At 37.0% G+C, this 21,200-nt stretch overlaps 1 protein-coding gene across 1 annotated transcript in view; it reads right to left on the bottom strand.

The window, feature by feature from the left end:
• Positions 1 to 1,051: 1,051 nt before the first annotated feature.
• Positions 1,052 to 21,200, bottom strand: part of LOC145671741 (uncharacterized) — a 187,009-nt gene continuing 166,860 nt past the window's right edge. The window contains exons 2-3 of the mRNA XM_081740945.1: positions 1,296 to 2,504; positions 1,052 to 1,153 (exon numbers count right to left, since the gene is read on the bottom strand). Coding sequence (XP_081597071.1) covers positions 1,448 to 2,504 — 1,057 coding nt within the window. The 3' untranslated portion in view covers positions 1,052 to 1,153; positions 1,296 to 1,447. The remainder of the gene's footprint in view (positions 1,154 to 1,295; positions 2,505 to 21,200) is intronic.

Here is a 21,200-nt window from a genome sequence, read left to right as displayed (position 1 = left end):
TTAGAAATTGCCAAATTTAAACATTTGGTATCATAGTACTGGACCCTAATATATATTACTACAAATTTGGGTGGTCCACCTCGTTCTTTTAGGGGCCATTTTGTTCCGCTTTAGGGGTGAACATGGATACCTTGGAATCGTCCCGAGTTTGATTCTTGGAAATGTTGAATTTAACGTCCCCGCGAAACGATGAGAAATGATAGGACGAAACATGAACTTACTTCGTTGTGGATTGAAGCAGGAACCTCACTCGTTAGAGACAAGCGCTGAGCCGCCGTACTCCATTCAGTGCGAACAGTTTCGCGTATGAAAAGAAGACGAACAGATTATGTTACATTACACATTTCAGTGCGAGCAGTTTACACTAGGTTTATGTTTCATATAGAAAGATAGAAGATCTGTGTTGTCATCTTTTTACTTCGTGTGCAACTTTGACCTTGAAGAAAAAACCTTTGCTGACTCAGTGCTAAGCATTGGCGTATACACATAATCTTATTGTTTAGTTGGCTGTATTTAGAGATGAATCAGACATGTAAGGTTGTTGGTTCGAATCTAGTTGTGTTCGCTGTAACTCAATGCCTGAGCGATACTTAGCGAGATTTTATAGTGTTGCCAACACTATCAGAATGAATCGATTCATAGTCGGAGCAGTTTCGTGACGAAAACTGATTTTTGTTTTGTACACAAAAATTTTTCTGAAACAGAATTTTGTTTGTACATAAAATTTTTCTGAAACAGTTTTTGTTTGTACACAAAAAAAAATTTCTGAAAAGAATTTTGTTTTCGTACACAAAAATTTTTTCTGTAAACATTTTTTCGTACACAAAAATTTTCTGAATCAGTTTTTTTTCGTACACAAAAAAAAATTCTGAAACAGAATTTTCTTTTGTACACAAAAATTTTATATTTCCTACACAAAAAAAGTTCTGAAACAAAAATTTAGTTTGATTTTTTTTTTCATAAAACATTTTTTATTTTATCGGTAAACTGATTCAGAAAAAAGAAATTGAATCGCAGTACAGGAAAAGAATTTGATTTTAGGATGTGAAATAAAACACAGAATCATGTTTCTGTTCCTTTATTTTAGCAAGTGAAATAGAATACAGAATTTCTTTTTCTTCAAAGGAAGACGTGTCCGTGACGGGTACAAATTCTGTAAAGAGAAAATAAAACATATGAATATGCATGGTAATATTTATTTTGTTTCCTGTGAAAGAAGAAAAACAGATTATTAACATCGAATTAACTGATCAAGAGAGAATGAGGTGAGAAAAAGAAAAGCAAATGTGACGTACCTGAATTCCTTTTTTTTTTCTCCACGGGTTTCTGCAAGGTGATGTCATCTGAGTTTTGTCTCCGTTCGTGCATCGTTGAAGCATGTCCCGTGTTGATTCTTTGCCCCTTCTTTGGGAGGTGATGTTGGTGGGATTAGGGAAAAATATGGCTGTTATTCTGTTCTGGCTTTTTTATACCCATAGGGCAATGTTTCGTATGTGTCTGGTATTAATCGACGTTTTTTATAGTTGAAACTGTACTTCTTTTCTTCAGGTTTTGTGACAAGATGATGATCGTGGGTTCTGTAAATTTTGTGCGGCGTGCTAATGGAGATTTTTTCACTCGATTGATTTATGATCATTTGCTCCAGACTATTGAAATTTAGCTTTTGACTTGCAGTATAATTGAGTGTGAATCCACGAATTTTGCATACATAACTGGTTGATTTCGTGTCGGGGTTGTAGATTTCCAAGGCGTATTGTTTTGGGCCACCAGACACGAATTTTTTAATGTATGCTTTTGGTCCAATTGATTCCAGTTCATTTGACATTGAACCAAGAAATACTTCTGGTTCTATTGTGGGCTGTGATGGTCGCTGCGTGAATATTACGGAATCTGTATCGAAATATAGTACTCTTTCTTGCAGCAATTCTAAATATTTGTAAAGTTCCAGACGAGCTTGACACGTTGTAAAAGCTCCAAGGACAACATTAGCATTGTGATTTTGTACTGGAACATCATCTTCATACTGCCAATAAAGGTATAACATCGAATCGTTAACAGGTAAAATTTGGTTGACTTTTATGTCTGGAGCAGTTAATTTCTGATACAGTTCTTTGGGATCATTAATGATGGTCGTTTGGCTGAAATTGTCTCTTATAGCGAGTCGTCCCCAGAAGGCATTCAAACAGAGTTTTGCAAGACTACGACGTGCTGAATTTGTCATTATATTTGCTGCATCCAAAGTTATGCCTTCACGTTGTTGTACCACTTGAATATACTGCTGCTTTTCTTCTTCGGTGACGCAATTGGCAGGCCAACCAGAAGCTTCCAGCTTAGATTTCAAAAATGTGTTAATGTATTCGCTGAATAATCCGCCAGTCTTGGTTTCTGGATCATATACGGTGATGTCGTAATCCCAAATTTCGTAAATTTCAATGACTTGATACCCAAGTTCAATGGCTTTTTGAATTTCATAGGACACCCATGTTCCTGTTAGACTTCGTTCACTGTCCGAATGTGTACATTCAGAATCTTGATTTAATGCTGTGGCACAGGCAGCACAAAGTGGAAACAACAACTTCTTATTTGAGCGAAATGGAAGTACTGGATGAAACACATTTCTGCTAGGCAAAATCTTCAACTTGACCAATCCGTTGACATCTTGAATGTCGGGCATTTTTGGATCTCCCTGTAGATATATTCGTGGATGTCCTATTGGATACCGTCCACATTTATTCACATAAGGATACAGGGAAACGATATCCAAGAATTTTATTTCTTCGCCTTCATTTTCATTTGCGACGTGGTACAATTTAATGGCATTAACACGGCCACCATAGAAACTGTCTCTTGGATTTAATGGTGTCTTATTCATATAAGGATGTGTGCTTAAAGAAGAGGCCAATGCTGGATTGGATTTTAACACTTGACGAAATTCACATTCCCACATTTCATGTACTTTATATCCCATGGATCGTAATAACTTCATTTTACGCTGTGTTCTCTCGTAGCGATAGTTCATTGTTTCTTCGGAGTTCTCATAAATGGGCTGATCACGGCCTGTAGGGACACATAGAGGACAGCCATGGAATCTACAGCCTTCAAATTCATACACGTGTTCCTCTTTAGTGTCGGGATCTTTGCAGTAACCGTCCAGATGAAAACCAGCAACATAAACTTCTTTTCCTTTGGCCGCATGTAGAATTGAATGGCCCTCTTTTTCTTCCATGTAGGCAAGCCACTGCAAAGCAATCCGTGACTGATTGTTTCTGTGACGGTATCCTCGTGCAGGAAGAATGCTAATAGTATTGGGTTTTAAGAAATTTCGTCGAAATACTAAATTGCACGCACTCGCCAAAGTGATAGCCTCCAGGAAAGGATTAACGTGAGTTTCTTGTTCAAAAGTGGTCATAAAAGATATACAAGCCATTCGAAGTACGTTGACGTCCTGGACACAATAGTTCACCAATTCTTTTTGGAAAATAAACGTATCGTTCTGGTGTTCGTTGTACCATGTCATGAATTTCTCTCGTTCATCCACTTTCATTTCATCTGCACCATAATAATGGATGTCCGGTAATTTTCCCACATACGTTTGATTTGCAGCAGTATTAAAAAAGTGTGGAAAATATCCTTTGGTCGCTGGTAAATGAAATGCCTTGGATAATTTACTTAAAGCCATTGGCATGAAATTTAAGGAGTCAATAAACGATAAGTGATTCACTTTCATGCTTAAAATTTTTGCTCCGTTCAAGATCAAAGTAGGTTTCAATTCATGTTCTTCCACTAAAGATTTAAGAATAAAATGACCATCATATCCCTTACAGTTATGTGCCAAAGATACAATAAGTTTGATGTTGGGTCGTGGTTGACGTAAATACGCAAGAAAGGCATTGATCGGATCATCTTGAAAAATATGTTCCCGCTGTCCACAAACTTCACACGGATGATGTATATCTTCATCTTGAACACAGTTGTAACATACTTGTTGGGCCACCAGTAAATTGGGCTTATGAATGAACGTGTCTTCATCGAAGAAAGTATCCTGTGTGGCTTCGATATCATAGAAAACAATCATAGCCTTCTTGGCATGTAACACTGATGGAACTCCAGGTTTTAATTGAGTCGTATCAGGCTTCATGTAGCATTGGTGGGTAGACGTAACGTGTTTATGGCACACATTACAAAAATAATCTGTACAATCATGTTGTCTTTCCCCTGTATGGACAAACGAATAAATGCGTAGACATTTGGAGCACTGTTTCACCATCTTGCATATTGGTTGGCCTTTATGGTATGGTACAGTCATATGATTTGTATAACATGTTTCACCATAAAATTCACGATTGCATTCTGGGCACTGCTTCTCCGTGTTGGTCTTACTGCATGGTGGTTTCTGCAAACATTTCTCACACATGGCCGAACAGTTCTTGACGTGTCTATTTCTGTTATTATATTTTTTGTGGCATGCTACACAATAATACACAGTAGAGAAAACGGCCGTTAATGACGTGATGATGTCATAATGAGAATTGATGCACATTAAATTGATTGGAATCTTGTCTTCGCCACCAGGCCCTTCATACAGAATATCTTCTCCGGAGAAGCTGGTGTATACGGTAAGTTTATAATTTGTCAAGTAGCGTTGCAATTGTCGCAATTCTTCCACGGATCCCCCATGATCTAAATTCACTGATGATCGAGACAAAAGTTCATGTACGTCTGGAATAACAACAAACTTGCGCTGTTTGCGATATTGATTGTACAGTTTCTGATTTGTATCTTTATATTTCTTTAGGCCAATAGCAATCACAATCGCATAAGCCAAACATTTCTTGTCGGTGTTTTTTACTCGTAGAATGCCTTTCTTGCACTTTAATAATTCGTCGTTTGATAAAAGACCTCGACGCACCAATCCAAATCCACGGGGCACATCCACATGATGAAAATGTACAATGAACGGTTCGTTCATGAGAAAACTATCGTTACTTTGAAGGATGCGATCAAAGGAAGCCCATAAAGTTTCCAGTGTCAGATTACTTGCACGCCGAAAAGATAAATAAAACGGTTTGTTCTTCTCATCATGAGATAAAATCGATAATCCAACCATCGATGATTCGTCGACATTTTCCAATAAGTAATCCAGCATCTGTTGAAAGGAGGCCTGAACCCACTCAACAATATCTATGTCACTAGTCGGAGCATTAATTTGAATTTCCAGCATTCGTCCTTCAAGATTAAAACGCCGATAATGTCTATTGATTTCTCGCAAGACAGTAAAGCCAGAAGTAGCCATATTCAAATAGGAAAAAGGTAAGGTAAGCAAAAAAGGAATAGGCAAAGAAAACAAATATCTAAAACGAGAAGAGAAAAAAAAGGCACGAATTAAAATTGAATTCAGAGATCACTACGTTATCAAAATGACTACACGATCAATCCTAAAAGAATTATCATATCTCAAACAGTTCTACTGTTAAAATTTTTATTGTCGTCATACTGGAAATCAAACCCGGGACCAACATGTAACTGACCTAACTTTCTGTAGTGATAAAAAGAATGAATGAAATTGTTTTTCTAACTGTGCTAAGAGAATCATTGTAGTAAGCATTTTTCCTCTGACACTGAACTTTAAAACGTATGACGAACATGAAACGAAAACAAAATCTCATGCGCTTGCTTTTCTCGAGCTAAGGCAAGAAAGACTCGAATTCGTTTCTCGGCGGGAGATCAGATCCCACATTAAACTGCAAGTCCACGTCTCACGTTGTAGGGAACAAAATCGTGCGTAGTTTCTTTGTTTACGTTAATCGTAACTTTCAGAAACTGAGCTAAGTGGTTAGCGTTACGCACCTCTGGCCCGGGTTCAACACCCAGTATGCGATCAGATTCAACATTAAGCTGTATTCCTAGCCCCACTACTGAAGGGACGCTAAACCAAAATCAACAAATTTCTCGTGCATACTTCTAATGTTTGGATGTGGCCCGGGTTCAACACCCAGTATGCGCTCAAATTCAACATTAAGCTGTATTCCTAGCATCACTACTGAAGGGACGCTAAACCAAAATCAACAATTTTCTCGTGCTTACTTCTAATGTGTGGGATTCCCGGTCAAGTAAGTGAGAGTTATTCTTCCATTTGCTAAATATTTCATGCTAAAATAAAACCGTGATAACAATGTTATCCTCATGCAAAAGCACTCCATTGATATTAAGAAAACGCGGTTGATACTTACCTCAAATTCAAGGAACGGAGTAAAGTCACGCTGTCACTAGAGGTACACCTACGTTCATTCACGATCTTCGTGGAAGTAGAACTTCAAAATGAAATTAAGAATTTTATTTAGGTCTGAAACGTGTTCAAGTATAAAGTGACAACACTATCAGCCAATCAGAAACGAGGAAATGAATCAATGACATCACGGAGAACCAATGAAAACAGAGCTTTCATCATGTATCATGAGCCGAAACGGGATGTAAGAAGCAATCTGATTGGTTGTAACATTATTCACGTTTTTTCTCCTTACACATCAATCGTTACGAAATCTAGTATCGCAATTTTGATCATGACATCATACCGTTGACTCGTTTGTTTCTTACGACATTCAAATTACCACATCTAAAAATGTGATTCATTTTCCTTAAACTTGATTAAAAAATGTAACACTCATCGATATGTTACGAAACTGTCTTTGACATGAATCTAAAGTTGCGCTTTAAAAGTCCGTCAGCTGAGAAAAAAAAATGCTGATGTAGTATAAGCAGATTCTGCAATTTCACAATAACAAACTTCTATGCGTAACAACAAGCAGAAATGTGTAGTAATGTAACATAATCTGTCCATGTTCTCTTCATACGTGAAATTGCTCGCACTGAATGGAGTACGGTGACTCAGCGCTTATTTCTGATGTGTGAGTTCTCTGCTTCAATCCGCAAGCAAGTAAGTTTATGACGTTTTCTCATTTTTCATCATCGTTTCAAGGGGACGTTAACATTTCCTGAAACTAACACCAAGAATCAAACTCGGGACCATTGCATAGTAATCAACACACGTGTACGGTCGCTTAGCCTTGTCTCTAGTGTGTGATGTCCCTGCTTCAATCCTCAGTCAAGGAAGTTCATGTTTCGTCCTATCATTTCTCATCGTTTCGCGGGGACATTAAATTCAACATTTCCAAGAATCGAACTCGGGACAATTGCAAGGTATCCATGTTCACCCCTAAAGCGGAACAAAATGGCCCCTAAAAGAACGAGGTGGACCACCCAAATTTGTAGTAATATATATTAGGGTCCAGTACTATGATACCAAATGTTTAAATTTGGCAATTTCTAAAACTTAAGGGGCGGGCCAAGGTACCATTCCCAAAAATTTTCAAGGGGAGTGCACAAATGTACTTATGTTTCATAATAGGGAATGGACTCCTATACATGGCCATATAACCATATGAGGTAATAGGATCTCATCCAAGGAAATGAATTAGGTCAAAACCAAACACGTGGTACAACGTATTGCTTACGTTTATATTTTGGCAATTTTATACACCTAAAAGGGGAACGAGATAGACCACCGAAATTTATAGTGATCTATATTAGGGTTCTATACTATTATACCAAATTTTTAAATTGGGAAATTTCCAAAATTTAAGGGGTGGGCCAAGGCACTCCTGCCAAATTTTTAAAAGGGTGCACAAATGTACCTATGTCTTACAATAGGAAATAAATACCTGTATACACCCATATAACTATATAAGGTAATAGGACCTCATCCAAGGGAATAAAATGAGCCAAAAAAACCAAACATGTGGTTGTACTAAAAATTGGCAATTTTGAACCCCTAAAAGGGAACGAAGTGGACCACCCAAATTTATAGTAATACATACTAGGGTTCTATACTATTATACCAAAATGTTTAAATTGGGCAATTTCCAAAATTTAAGGGATGGGCCAAGGCACCCCTGCCAAATTTTTTAAAGGGGTGCACAAATGTACCTATGTCTTACAATAGGAAATAAACACCTGTATACACCCATATAACTATATAAGGTAATAGGACCTCATCCAAGGGAATAAAATGAGCCAAAAACCAAACATGTGGTTGTACTAAAATTTGGCAATTTTGTACCCCTAAAAGGGAACGAAGTGGACCACCCAAATTTATAGTAATACATACTAGGGTTCTATACTATTGTACCAAATGTTTAAATTGGGCAATTTCCAAAATTGAAGGGGTGGGCCAAGATACACCTCCCAAAAATGTAAAGGGGTGCACCAATATACCCATGTCTTATGAAAGGTAATGAACCCCTGTATATGCACATATAACCATATATGATAATAATACCCCATCAAAGGGGATAAATTAGGTCAAAAACCTCCGAAATTTAAATTTTTGGCAATTTTTTACCCATGAAAGGGAACAACATAGACCCCCAATACTAATAGAGGTACATACTATGGTCCTAGGCTACCACACCAAATTTTTAGATTTGGCAATTTCCAAAATTTAAGGGGGGGTTCCTATGTACCCCTGCCAAATTCTAGAGGGGGTGGTCCTAAGTACCCCTAGATCATTGACCCGGGCCAGGGACCATAGGTCCTGGGGGGTGGTCCTATGTACTCCTGCCAAAATTTAGAGGGGGTGGGCCATGGTACCCCTAGGTCATTGACCCCGGGCCAGGGACCATGGGTCCTGAGGCAGGGACCCAGGGGCCAAAAAGTGTCCTAAAGTAACCCCATTACTACTAATCCGATGTCTACATACGACCTATGGAAACACAGTTCCATAAAGATTTTTGTGTTTGGCACACTCAAGACAATAGCATAGCTATATAATAATTGGCATGTAGAAGCATACATATCTACATCCAATCCCCTGACCACGCGCTACCGACTGAAATGCGATCAGAGGTTTTCAGAATATTTATTGTGTTTGCATTTTACTCATGTTTCAATATCCAGTTTTTACTATTCTCCGTTTGTTTAAAATGTTGGTTAATATTCTTTGGCGCATCAAAGCAAGAAATTCAAATTAATCTTTGAAAAAAAAAATCCCGTTACCAGATCCTATTCACAATATCATTTTTCACTTTCTTTCGCAACCCCCAGCTATTCCTTACACGACCTCCCTAAGAGTTCCGACCCCAGATTAAGACAGAAGTGCCTCCTCAGGTTACGGGAGAGTAGTCTAACCTACCTTGATTTACTTGAATAATTTATGAGTTACATCTTTAAAATATTTGTAGAGCATTGTTTCAAAACTTTCCTGCAACAGAGTCTTCGAAATGCTTAACTTTGCTGTTAATGATACACGCAAAGATCTGGACGAACGTACACTCATCAAGTTTTGCATTGTAGTTCATGAAGAACCCCGTAGTAGCTCTGAAATAGCTAAAGCCGGCAAATGTTAATCTGCCTGCTCTGCCGGATATTTTCTGTGTATTACAAATTTTAGAACATGAATAAGAATAATATCCAACACATGTTCCGAAGCATACACAGCGCATGAGTATAAAGCTTTGGCCAGCTCTTGCAGACTCTGCCTACCCCAACAGATACAGTTCCGCCATGAGCTGACTTCCTTTTCCTGAGACCGCTAGTATCGCTTGTTTACGTATGTTTTTACAGAATTGCGAACGGTTTAAAGCGTTAGGAAACTAAACGTGCTAGAGACAAAACCAGAAAGTAATCGAAAGAGAGAGGCAGTACCGATAACAGATAATACATGTTGTTAGTGCTCGGTATCTTACCTTTCTTAAACAATCGGCATACGAACATCAGAAAGAATTATTTCAGAAATAATAAAAACTTGTGCTTTCTTCTAATATTAAACAAGACGGTATGACCATTTGAGAATAATTTATTATTATTTATTTATTTATTTATTTATTTATTTATTTATTTGTTATGATGCATTTGTTGTGTCAGTGGCATTGTAAGCAGTGGGTGATAACACAAGGCGTCACAAAGACCAACGAGCCTAACTACGATTGATACTGACTTTTATACAGATCCATCGATTCAATAACTAATAATGCAAATACAAACAATTATAAATTAGGATTTGTTTACATAAAACATTACATAACGGGGGCTTGAAACAAACCTGTCATCTATTCTTGTAACAGTGCTGTGCCGTGGAGTGGGGCTGACGGCCCAGGGCGCCAAAGTAAGGGACGCAAAAATCGGGGTTCGAAAGAAAAGAAGAAGGAAAGAAACAAGACAAAGGATAAATTACTTGGAATATTACTAGTATTGTATGTACTTAAATTCTTTCCCTGCTTTAGGAAGTGGTCCTATAATGTTACTCATGTTAGGAAAATGTATGTGCACTGTATATAAAATGTAAAGAAAAAAGTAATAAAAAGTGCTCAAAATCAAGGAAAAGCAGTTTTTTTTTTTAAAAAAAAAAAAAAGATTTTTGACGCTTCGCGCCAACCATGCTGGCGCTTCGTGGCTGGTCTGTCGACGTCACTCATATGTACAGGGACGCCGCAGTATACTCTCGCCTCGGTCGCTAATTTTCCACGGCACGGCACTGTCTTCTAATATTAGGCCACTAACATAATTTAGTTTTATTGTGTACTAGATTATACACTTTATTATAATTTGCCTATCCTGGGCATTTTGGTACAAGCCGCCACTGATTATGGAGTTGCCAAATTATAAGCACAGGAAATGTCAGTTAACAAACTTCACTTCTCGTTTTGTTCTGTTACTTTGTACGATTATTGACGTGATTGTTATGATTTTCAAATGGAAATGGAAAGTCATAAAATGTTGGCATACAAAGTAATTTGGTTATGTACCGGTAAAATTATCAAAATTATTGTAGTTCTGTACAGGAGGAAAAATCTTACGAGTTTCTTAATCTTTCTGAAGTTGCAGACCCCTTGTAGCGACTATTCGTGGTTCACATGAAGTCAAAAATCACTTTTAAAAATATAGCCCTATAGGGGTAGTTGGGGTAAGTGGGGGGGACAGGCGCGTTTTCTAAAATCTGGCAAAAAAAATATGAAAACAGTTCCTCCAAATTTGAAGAGTGTGGATATAGTGTAATTCGTCTAGTAAAGTGGTTTTAACTACTATGAAGAGTGTAAAAGAATATCCCTATGCCAAAAATGGGTCCACGTTTCAAGATTAACTTACGTAGATCTTGAAACATTTGGCTATCCTGAGATAATTGTCACAGAAGCACCTGGGGAAAACATTGTACGCTTAAGAAGAGATGATAATGTACTTATAAAAATTGAATGTCCTGTGTTACATTTTGTCAGTATATGTACAATTGAGGTGTCACATTTTATACTTGTAGGGTAAGTGGATACACGGACACAAATACAGATATTTCCGATAATACATCGCAGATGAGATGCAATCTCGTTTTCCACTTCGAGATGTATATATTGTACACAAAAGGGCTATTTTCTATGGCCCTGTTAAGTTTGACAGTCTGATGCCTTTCGTAATTAAGTCTTCTATTGTAGCTGATATTGATAAACACTATCGTTTCTTTAAGGCAAAATTGTAGACTACAAATCTAGTTCATGCAGTCAATGTTTTGGATAGACTGAATTTGTATCCTATAAACTATCCTATAAGTATCCTATAAGTAGATTTGTATTAGCTGCCTTACAATGCTCAGTAATGGTCATCACTTTTTTAAAGACAAGACCTATGCATCTACATAAACTTCAAGGTGTAGCCAACATTTATTCCTATTTATCCATTTTCAGAACTGTTAGTCACCAATAGATTTGTTAATATTCAGTATTTGGTTGGTATTTAGTCCAGAGACTTACCTCATCAGGAGCTCTTTTTTTAGGTTTGGGTACAAAACCTCGCGGCGACAACCTCGCGGACCAAAACCTCGCCTGGCCAAAACCTCGTCTCCCAAAACCTCGCGGCCCAAAATCTCGCCGGACCGAAACCTCGCCTGGCCAAAACCTCGCCGCCCAAAACCTCGCGGGACAAAATCTCGCCTATCCAAAACCCCGCCTGGCCAAAACCTCGCCGCCCAAAACGTCGCGGGCCAAAATCTCGCGGGGCCAAAACCTCGCCTGGCCAAAACCTCGCCACCCAAAACCTCGCGGGCCAAAACCTCGCGTTGCCAAAATCTCGTCTTCCAAAACCTCGCTTCCCAAAATATCGCCATACCCAAAATCTCGCCTGACCAAAATATAAATGCTCCAACAGATGATAAGGATGACGGTATAAAAGACACTGTTTCAGAAGAAGTATCACGGCTATTTGACCAAGTCCCGCGATACCATATGAAAATTCTATTTCTATATTAGAGGATTTCAATGTGAAAGTAGTGCAACAGGATGTTTTTAAACTGGTTATAGGGAAAGAAAGTCTGCATAAGGAAAGTAATGACAACTAACGGTTAGTTTCGTGAACTTTGGAACATCCAAAAACTTAAAATTTTAATAAAAATCTAATAATTATGAAAGTATGAAATAATATATGAGTTTTTACGACGTCCCTTGATTATGTCCTGTAGGTTAAAGGAGACGTAGATGACCAGGATGAAGAAAATGATCAAATAAAGAAAGTGGGAGGAAACGGGAATAGCCCGAGAAAGCCCACGCACACGATCTTTTGTATCTTCTTCTTCTTCTTTTTCTTCTTCTTCTTCTTCTTATTGTTATTATTATTATTATTATTATTATTATTATTATTATTATTATTATTATTATTATTATTTGTAATGTGGATTTGCATATTAAGAAACTCATTGGGTAAATTTTAAAGAAAAGTTTCATTCGCGGCGAGATTTTGGGCGGCGAGGTTTTGGCCCGGCGAGGTTTTGGCTGCGCGAGGTTTTGGGCGGCGAGGTTTTGGCCACACGAGATTTTGACCCGGCGAGATTTTGGCCCGCGAGGTTTTGGCCGGCGAGATTTTGGGTGGCGATGTTTCGGCCGCGAGATTTTGTCCGTATCCCCCCCTTTTTTTTATATATGTACTAGACTCAAGCTTATTTTGTTTGGCTCAACTTTTTTCGTACCAAATATCAAGCCTCAGGGCAAACTGGAATCACATATTTTTCATTATTTCAATGTTTCTGGGATAAGTAGATGATGTCAAATCAAATATTTCTAATATCAGACTTTTCTAAACAAAATAAAACATATTTTTGAAATATTGACATTAGTTATTTTTTGTACATTTGGCACAGTACCATTTTCAAAATGCTGTATCTCTGGCTAGAACTGCAGTCGAAACAAGAAACGTGGGCCTATCAGCAGTAGACAACAGGTACTCCGTTCCCACTTCCCCTTCTTTATTTCCCGTGTTAGCATATGGGAGAGAACAGCGTTGTCCCCACTTACCCCAAAAAGCGCGAAAATTGGGACAGTAACTGATTTTTAATAAACATCTTATTGTAGAACAAGTATTTACATTGCTTCACAATGGATCCTATGGTTATCAAGTGTACAAACCAAAGTTAATATAACCGTACTTTCAGTCTGATAATCCGAAAACCATTACTGGTACAGAAGTTGAAAGTTGAACGTTGCAACATGTGTCCCCAATTACCCCAACTATCCCTATATAGCTTACATAAGTATGAAGCGATATATCACAATATCACAACACTAAATGTGTCATTCATGAGAATCCAATACTACTATCAACGGATATAATAAAAAAGAAATGCGATTATACCAATTAGGCCTAATCTTTGCTCCAATATCGTCTGAGTAGCAATCGTTTAATGATATATCTATTTGAACTTGGGTTTAATTATTCCTGTCCTTCAAATCAATCTTACCGCCACTTCCATCATTACTTGCAAAAACAGACTCACTTCACTCTTATCTTCAACAACGTATGACAAGGTATATCTCCCGTTTCAAAACATATTATTATCCAATACGGGCAAAATAATACTGACTTATTTCAAATAAAGGTTTACTTAAGGCTCGTTATAACAATCCAGTGCATAAATTTCAGTTGAGAAAAATACATTGTTGGTAAACGTAACTTATTACGAAAAATTAAGAGCCTGACATTAAAACTAACACAAAATTTACCATTTTTCTTTTGCTTGTTTATTCATCAGTGAAAGGAGATAATGAAATGCAAGTCACCACAATCATAGATAATGCTATTCTACAACAGAAAATATGAATCTGAAGAATGTTCAGTGTTGCCATCCATAGAAATTACAGTGTTGCCAGAAAAATAATTTCTCTAAAATATAAGTTAAGGCAGCGAATAGAGGAACAAACTCAACTGCATTTGGTTACGTTATCATATTGTTTTGGTTTCCTGTTATGTACTTTTTAAATAATAGTTGTATTTAGTTTGTAATAAACAAAATAGTTTTAACATACAGTTATTAAAACTAAATAATAATGCTAATTAAAAAGTAGTTCACAAGAAACCAAAACAACATGATACGTAATCAAATTCAGTTGAGTTCGTTCCTCTACTCGCTGCCTTAACTTAGATTTTAATGAAATTGTGTTTCTGGCAACAGTGTCATTTCTATGGATGACAACATTGAACACTCTTCAGGTTCATATTTTCTGTTGTAGAATAGCATTATCTATGATTGTGGTGACTTGTATTTCATTATCTCCTTTCACTGATGATTAATCAAACAAAATAGAAATGATAAACTTTGTGTTATTTTTAGTAAGGCAGGCTCTTAAAGAAACTAAAAAAGGTAACATTCTATACGTATGTTCAGTGATGCCAACCCGTGGGAAAAAATCCATTTTGTGAGATTTTTTTTTTTTTTTTGACATTTTGCGAATAGAAATAAAGAATATTTTCGTCAAAATTGATAGCATATATGGTATTTTTCATATATTTATTTTATCGAATCCAACAAAATTCTCTATATAAGCGGAAAGTAGGCTGAGCATGCTTGAATAAACATAAAATCAGTGCTAATTGTCAAACTTTTGTTGTTGGAAAGTGCGTCTTACCCTTAGTGTTAATCTGATTTATGCAGGAACTTGTGAGTCTCAAAAAATAAGCACCAAACGAGGTATATATTATACTCTTGAATTTTAAAAACAATCATAAATGAAGAACGTAAATTCTGAAGCGATAAGCAGATAATTTCCAGGGTTGCAAAAACCATGCTTTTTATTGAAAAAACAAAAAAAAAACTTTTTTTTGTTTAAACCCGTTTTATTTTGGTTTAAACCAGTTTTTTTTGTTTAAATAATTTACTCTATGTATTTATATTAGATATGGACAGAAATTAGTTTGTTTCACCTTGGTGTTATTATGCAACAACAAAGTTATGCTGGAAAGGGTCACTTAAGCTTAAAGCGGAACCAAACCGCTTCTCGACTTACATCCAAGAGAAATTATCCATTTTGACACTAAACCGGGACTAATTGGTCACAAATGCGATTGCCAACTCACTCACGAAGGACTCCTGATAAAAATACGTTACATAGGCCTACTTGTTAATATAATTGTCAAGAGTCGTCTCAGAAGGACAAAAAGATAAACAGTTACACAAGTAGAATTATATATAAATCGGGAAACTCCCGCCTTACCCATTGGGAAAATCCTGTTATTACTTTTAATGTATTTGTATGTAAAATTTTAAGGTCAACGTATCATAATCACTACGCTAAAACTGAGGTATTAAATTACAAATTTGGAATGTAGCTATCATTCAATAAAAATAAAACAAAGTCAAATCCAAGTTGATGTTGGAAGCTACGTAGGCAGTTGATATTTTGCCAATTTCTACCGATACATTTAAGCAAGCTTGGCTTCTTTATAAAACAACAGGCATTCATTCAAGTAGAAATATATAATTTGGTTTCATTTCGTATGTTTAGACTTAATATCCTTATGAAATACCACCGAGAATTGAACACGGGACACCTTGATTAAAAGGTGAAAAGTATAAATAGATAAACGTAATGCTTATGGTTTGATATGTGGAAACGTCACCGTGAAGTTAACACGATTTAAAGCATTTTTCTTTTTTCTTTCTTTTTCTTTTTTTTCTTTTTTTTTTTTTTTTTTTTTTGTTTAAACCACGGTTTAAACCATCTTGGTTTAAATCAGCCAACCCTGATAATTTCTAAAGCATTCCACACGAAATAACTGAAGAATAAAGTTTGTCTACTTTTACAACATTCAGCAGAAGTTTATGGCACAAAAGCGTGATGGAAGTACTAAATTTTGATAACAAAACGTTCTTGATTACGTGGACAATTTCAATAGTCACTTTTAATTAAGAAAAATACTTATTAGTTCAGATAATCGGAATTTACGAATAATTCACACAAATATTCTTCAAGAAAGTAACATACAGTTGTTTGAATTTCCATATTTAATACATTTGGAAAATTTTGTAATTGATATACAGTGTGGGAAATTTAAGAACGAAATGGGAATTTTTACTTTTCGAGATGGGATATTTTTGGGTTCCAGGTTGGCAACACTGCCTGTGTGATTTGATAATCTTATCAGTAAAAGTGTAACATATTTCAACGCCATCGTCCATAGCACCATAAGCAATAAATCTATTGAAAGCAAATCTGGCGTGAGGTGAGGGGGCTAACTATACCCCAACCCCTATTAAAAATAGTCTGTTATTTATGTTTGTTTGACTGATTAATTCATTAAGATTTAATGGGGACGTGATGTTCGAGGCTATTTGTCCCCGTCACGATCAACACAATTATTATATACATTAGCAGTGACCACGAGTGGTACATTTTCAAATTCGAGACTGAAACCGTGACAATTCTCGTCTCCTTTTTGAGGGGGCCACGGTAGCTCTGTGGTAGAGTGTCTACAGTTCATTTCTTCAACCGAAGTGCTGTCCGTATATAAGGAATGATGCTCGTGCCACAAATAAGTCGTCGACCGACAAATCTTGAGGAAAACACCTTCGATAACTAAATGACCAACCAGAGCAGAACCCTCATTTCAAACAATGGATAACCACTCATCAAATCCACGTTGAGTCTTATCTGCAACAATTCCAAATGCTGTTCTTTAAATTAGTGCTCGATTCCCCGTTCCCAAGACCAGCTTCTTGTTTTTACATTGCCTGATATCTTTATTCTATTAGCCATAGTAATGGGAAGAAAGAACAGACACAGTGGATGTTAAGACGCTGCAACCCCGCAAATCCGGTCAAAAGAGAGATGAAGGAAGGAAGGAATGCTGTTGTAAAAATCAGCCGAACTGCACTTCTGTTGAGTAAACGCACTATACCTCGGGTGTGTGGAGCCCCTAGTTCGATCTCCGGCCAAGTAAGTTTGTGAGGACAACATCATGTCTGTGGGTTTTCTCGGGGTTACTCCCGCTTCCTCCTACATTCCCATTCCACAAATCCTTACAACATCATTCACTTAACTTTATCATCCGTCTCCCGTAGCCTAAGGGCATAAACGTAGGACGTTAAACTGGAATATTTTCTCGTCTCGTTTTTGAGACGAGACATTTCTAGAGTCGCGTGGGCAACACTAGTTCATCCAGGACTTAGTTCTCAAACACTATTTTGGTGTTACATGGTTCATAGTATAAACATTATAAAATGATAAAGTAAGTGTACGAACATAATAAAAAGGATTTATCAATATTTAAAGTTATGCAAGTCATAACAATCTACTCTACTACTAAACATAGTCTAAATGTTTCGAAATGAAATGAAATATTTCAGTTTAACGTTTCACGATTGTTTCTTTTAGGCTAAGGGAGACGATAATTAAAGGAAGTGAATAATGGTGGGAGAATTAGTAGAATGAGAATGTTGGAGGGAATGGGAGTATCCCGAGAAAACCCACGGACACGATATTGTACACCACAAACTTGTATGTTCAGGGATGGAATCAGGGATTTCCCAAGCATCAGAGGATAGCTCTCTAGCACTGAGCCAATATACTCCTTACGTGTTATTATATCGCACCCTTCGTGGATTTCTCATGACACGGGAGAGTTTTGATAATTTTTACGCGAATTTACGAGATGTGACACACACACTCTCACACAAAAGAAAAACGCGACTGGTCCAATAAATCATTGTACTTACAGAATCAGTTCTCTGTGACATTATCACCTTCAAAGTAGTCCCCTTCAGCATTCACTAACTTCTGCATTCGGTGCAGTCATTGCTGGTAACAGTTCTGAAATGAGGTTTTTGGAAGGTCCTTCAGGAGATTCTCCGGTTTTGCCTGAACCTCTTCATTTGAGGTAACATGGGTTCCCTTTAAGCAAGATTTAACTTTACGAAATAAAAAAAAAAAACGTCGCATAGAGCCAAATCAGGTGAATAAGGAGGATGCCCCATCACCGAAATGTTTTTGCTGGTCAGAAACTACTTGACAGATAGGGCCGTGTTGCATTGTTCTGGTGCAACAGCCATCCACAACTCCACAATTGTGGTCCTTTTACCTTATTCTTCCACAAAGTCTTTTTAGTACTTCAATGTAGTAGCGTTGATTAACAGTCTGACCACTGGGAACCCACTCAATCATTACAATTCCATTAATGTCGAAGATAATTAACATTGCCTTGAATTTTGATTTTGACATGCGTGCTTTTTGGGTCTTGGGAATCCTGAAGACTTCTACTGCATCGACTGGCGCTCACTTTCTGGGTCATAGATAAAAATCCATGTCTCACCACGTGTTACAACAAATTCCAACAAATTTCTTAAGTTTCACAAGAAACTTGTTGATTCGCTGCCGTGTACATTAGACATTTTTCCGGCAGAATGTAGCTGCACGTGCTCACTGAATGACGCAATACTCCGTACTGGCGTGATCGATTAAGTCGAAACTGGCCGCATGGATAGAAGAAGTTTGTGGGATGACCTCAGCAAAACAGTTGTTGCCAACTCTTCTCTGTTTTCAAGCTACACAGTCTTGTTTCTTCTTTTGTGTGTGTGTGAGGGGGGGGGGGTCACACCTCGTAAAATAAGTGAAAGCATGAGCTTCGTACATACATTTACAAAACAAAGCGAGAAAAAAATTGAGACGAGACGGGGAAAGCTTTCAGAGAATCAAAACGAGACGAGAAAGAAATATTTGAAAATCAAGCCTAGCCAAGAGTTATACAGTCACCGACAAGAGTTTTTTTTTTCCCGTTTGATGAAATTAATTCGTAAGAAACTTCAGAATGAAAGGACAATTTGAGTTCAGTTTTCAGTAAATTAAAAAACAATGTAATTTTCTGTACGTTCCTAAAATATCACTGTTATTCTCAAAATAAATTTTACTAAACAAAAACTTTTGTCGCTGACTATACAAAAAGTACGAGACGAGACGAGGCGAGAAAGAATAATATCTCGTCTCCTTTTCTGGACAACACTAATCTCTGTTAGTAAAGCCGATCAAACGCTAAAAGTGGTTGATCAACTGTGATCAAACGATGATCTAATGATTGGCGTGATGAAATATTGGATCTGAGTTGTAGGGGACTGCCCCCTTCTGATACCAAAAATAATACAAAATTTACATTTTCTTCTTTTGCTTATTTTGCATAAGAGAAAGGAGATAATGGAATGCAACTTACCACAATCATAGATAATGGTAATCTACAACAGAAAATAAGATCCCGAAGAATTTTCAGTGTTGCCATCCATAGAAATTACAGTGTTGCCAGAATAACATCTCCCTTAAAATCTAAGTTAAGGCAGCGACTAGAGGAACGAACTCAACAACATTTGATTACGTATCATGTTGTTTTGGTATCTTGTGATCTAGTTTTTAAATAATAGTTGTATTTAGTTTTGTAATAAAATAGTTTTAATATACAGTTATTAAAATTCAGCTCATAATGTTATTTAAAAAAGTAATTCACAGGATACCAAAACAATATGATACATAATCAAACGCAATTGAATCTGTTCCTCTCATCGCTGCCTTATCTTAGATTTTGGGGAAAATTGTATTCTGGCAACACTGTAATCTCTATGGATGGCAATACTGAAAATTCTTCAGGTTCATATTTTCTGTTGTAGAGTAAGATTATGAATTATTGTGGTAAGTTGTATTTTATTATCTCTTTTCACTTACAAAAAACAAACAAAAAAAGGTAAATTTTTATTATTTTTAGTAAGTCAGTCTCGTGCTGAGGAGTAGATCAAACACCGGAAACGGTTGATCAAATCTGATCAAACAATGATCTAACAATTCTTCAGTGTTGCTAACAGGCATCTTCAGAAAGTAGTTAAAAGTTGCACAGAGTCTGGCTAAAATTATCGAAAATTATAGCTGAATTAACTGCTAACAGAATCTATCTTCTAATGTAAATAAAATAAAGAGTTTGTTTGTGGGTTTGTCTGTCTGTCTGTCTGTGTGCGGACCAGACGAGTGCACCAAGAGTTACCAAATTTTGGTCAGGGGTGCCTTTGCCCAGGCCCCAGATCAAGACGAAGCCCTTTTTTCAAATTTCGAACCAGGGGATCTCAGGAGGGGTTGCCGGAACCGGTTTGGGAACCAAACAAATTGACCGAGAGTTACCAAATTTTAGTTACGAATACCTTGGTCCAGGCTCCAGACCAGAGTTAAACGTTTTTGTCAAAATTCAAACCAGGAGGGTCTCAGGGGGGAACGTTTACTGGGACATGTTAAAGTAGTAGAAAATGACCGATATTAGTGTCGAATTCATAGTTTTCGCGATCCCTGAAATCAATGGTGACACTTTCATTAGCGATGACTTGCAAATTTAGTTACAATTGTATGCGGGCCGGGAGTCAGCGGGGGGCGGGAGAATCCGAGACATGTAACAAATAGCCCAAAATGACCGATATTAGTATCAAATCCATAGTTTTCGTGGTCGCTGAGATCAACGGTGATACTCTCACAGGCGTTGACTTCGAAATACAGCCCCCGTGCGAAGCATGGGTGTATTCAACTAGTACATCAATAAAACAAACTAAGGGTTCCTTAACGAATGAGTAATTACTTAAAAAAAAAAAATATTTTCCTTGGTATTCTGAAATCAAACTCTTTCATCACTTCTCTTCTTCATTCATGCTTACAACCTTTACAATACATCATTAATACCTCATTAGCGAGAGGTATACCAATGCATTGATTTTTTTATTATTATTATTATTTCCAGTTCTTACAATAATGCCGGCTGTTTCGGTGGTATTGTTGATTTATAGTACAACACTAAACATGCACAGCTCAAGCGGAAAATATACTCGAAACTAGTTCATACAGAACTTAATGATGCATTGAAGTTTACTATTATGGAAAGAC

Source organism: Thermobia domestica, chromosome 15 (assembly GCF_964235325.1).
Source record: "Thermobia domestica chromosome 15, izTheDome1.hap1.1, whole genome shotgun sequence".
NCBI classification, from domain to species: domain Eukaryota; kingdom Metazoa; phylum Arthropoda; class Insecta; order Zygentoma; family Lepismatidae; genus Thermobia; species Thermobia domestica.
Note: the sequence above shows the minus strand (reverse complement) of the source record. Positions and strands in the feature narration are given on the sequence as shown.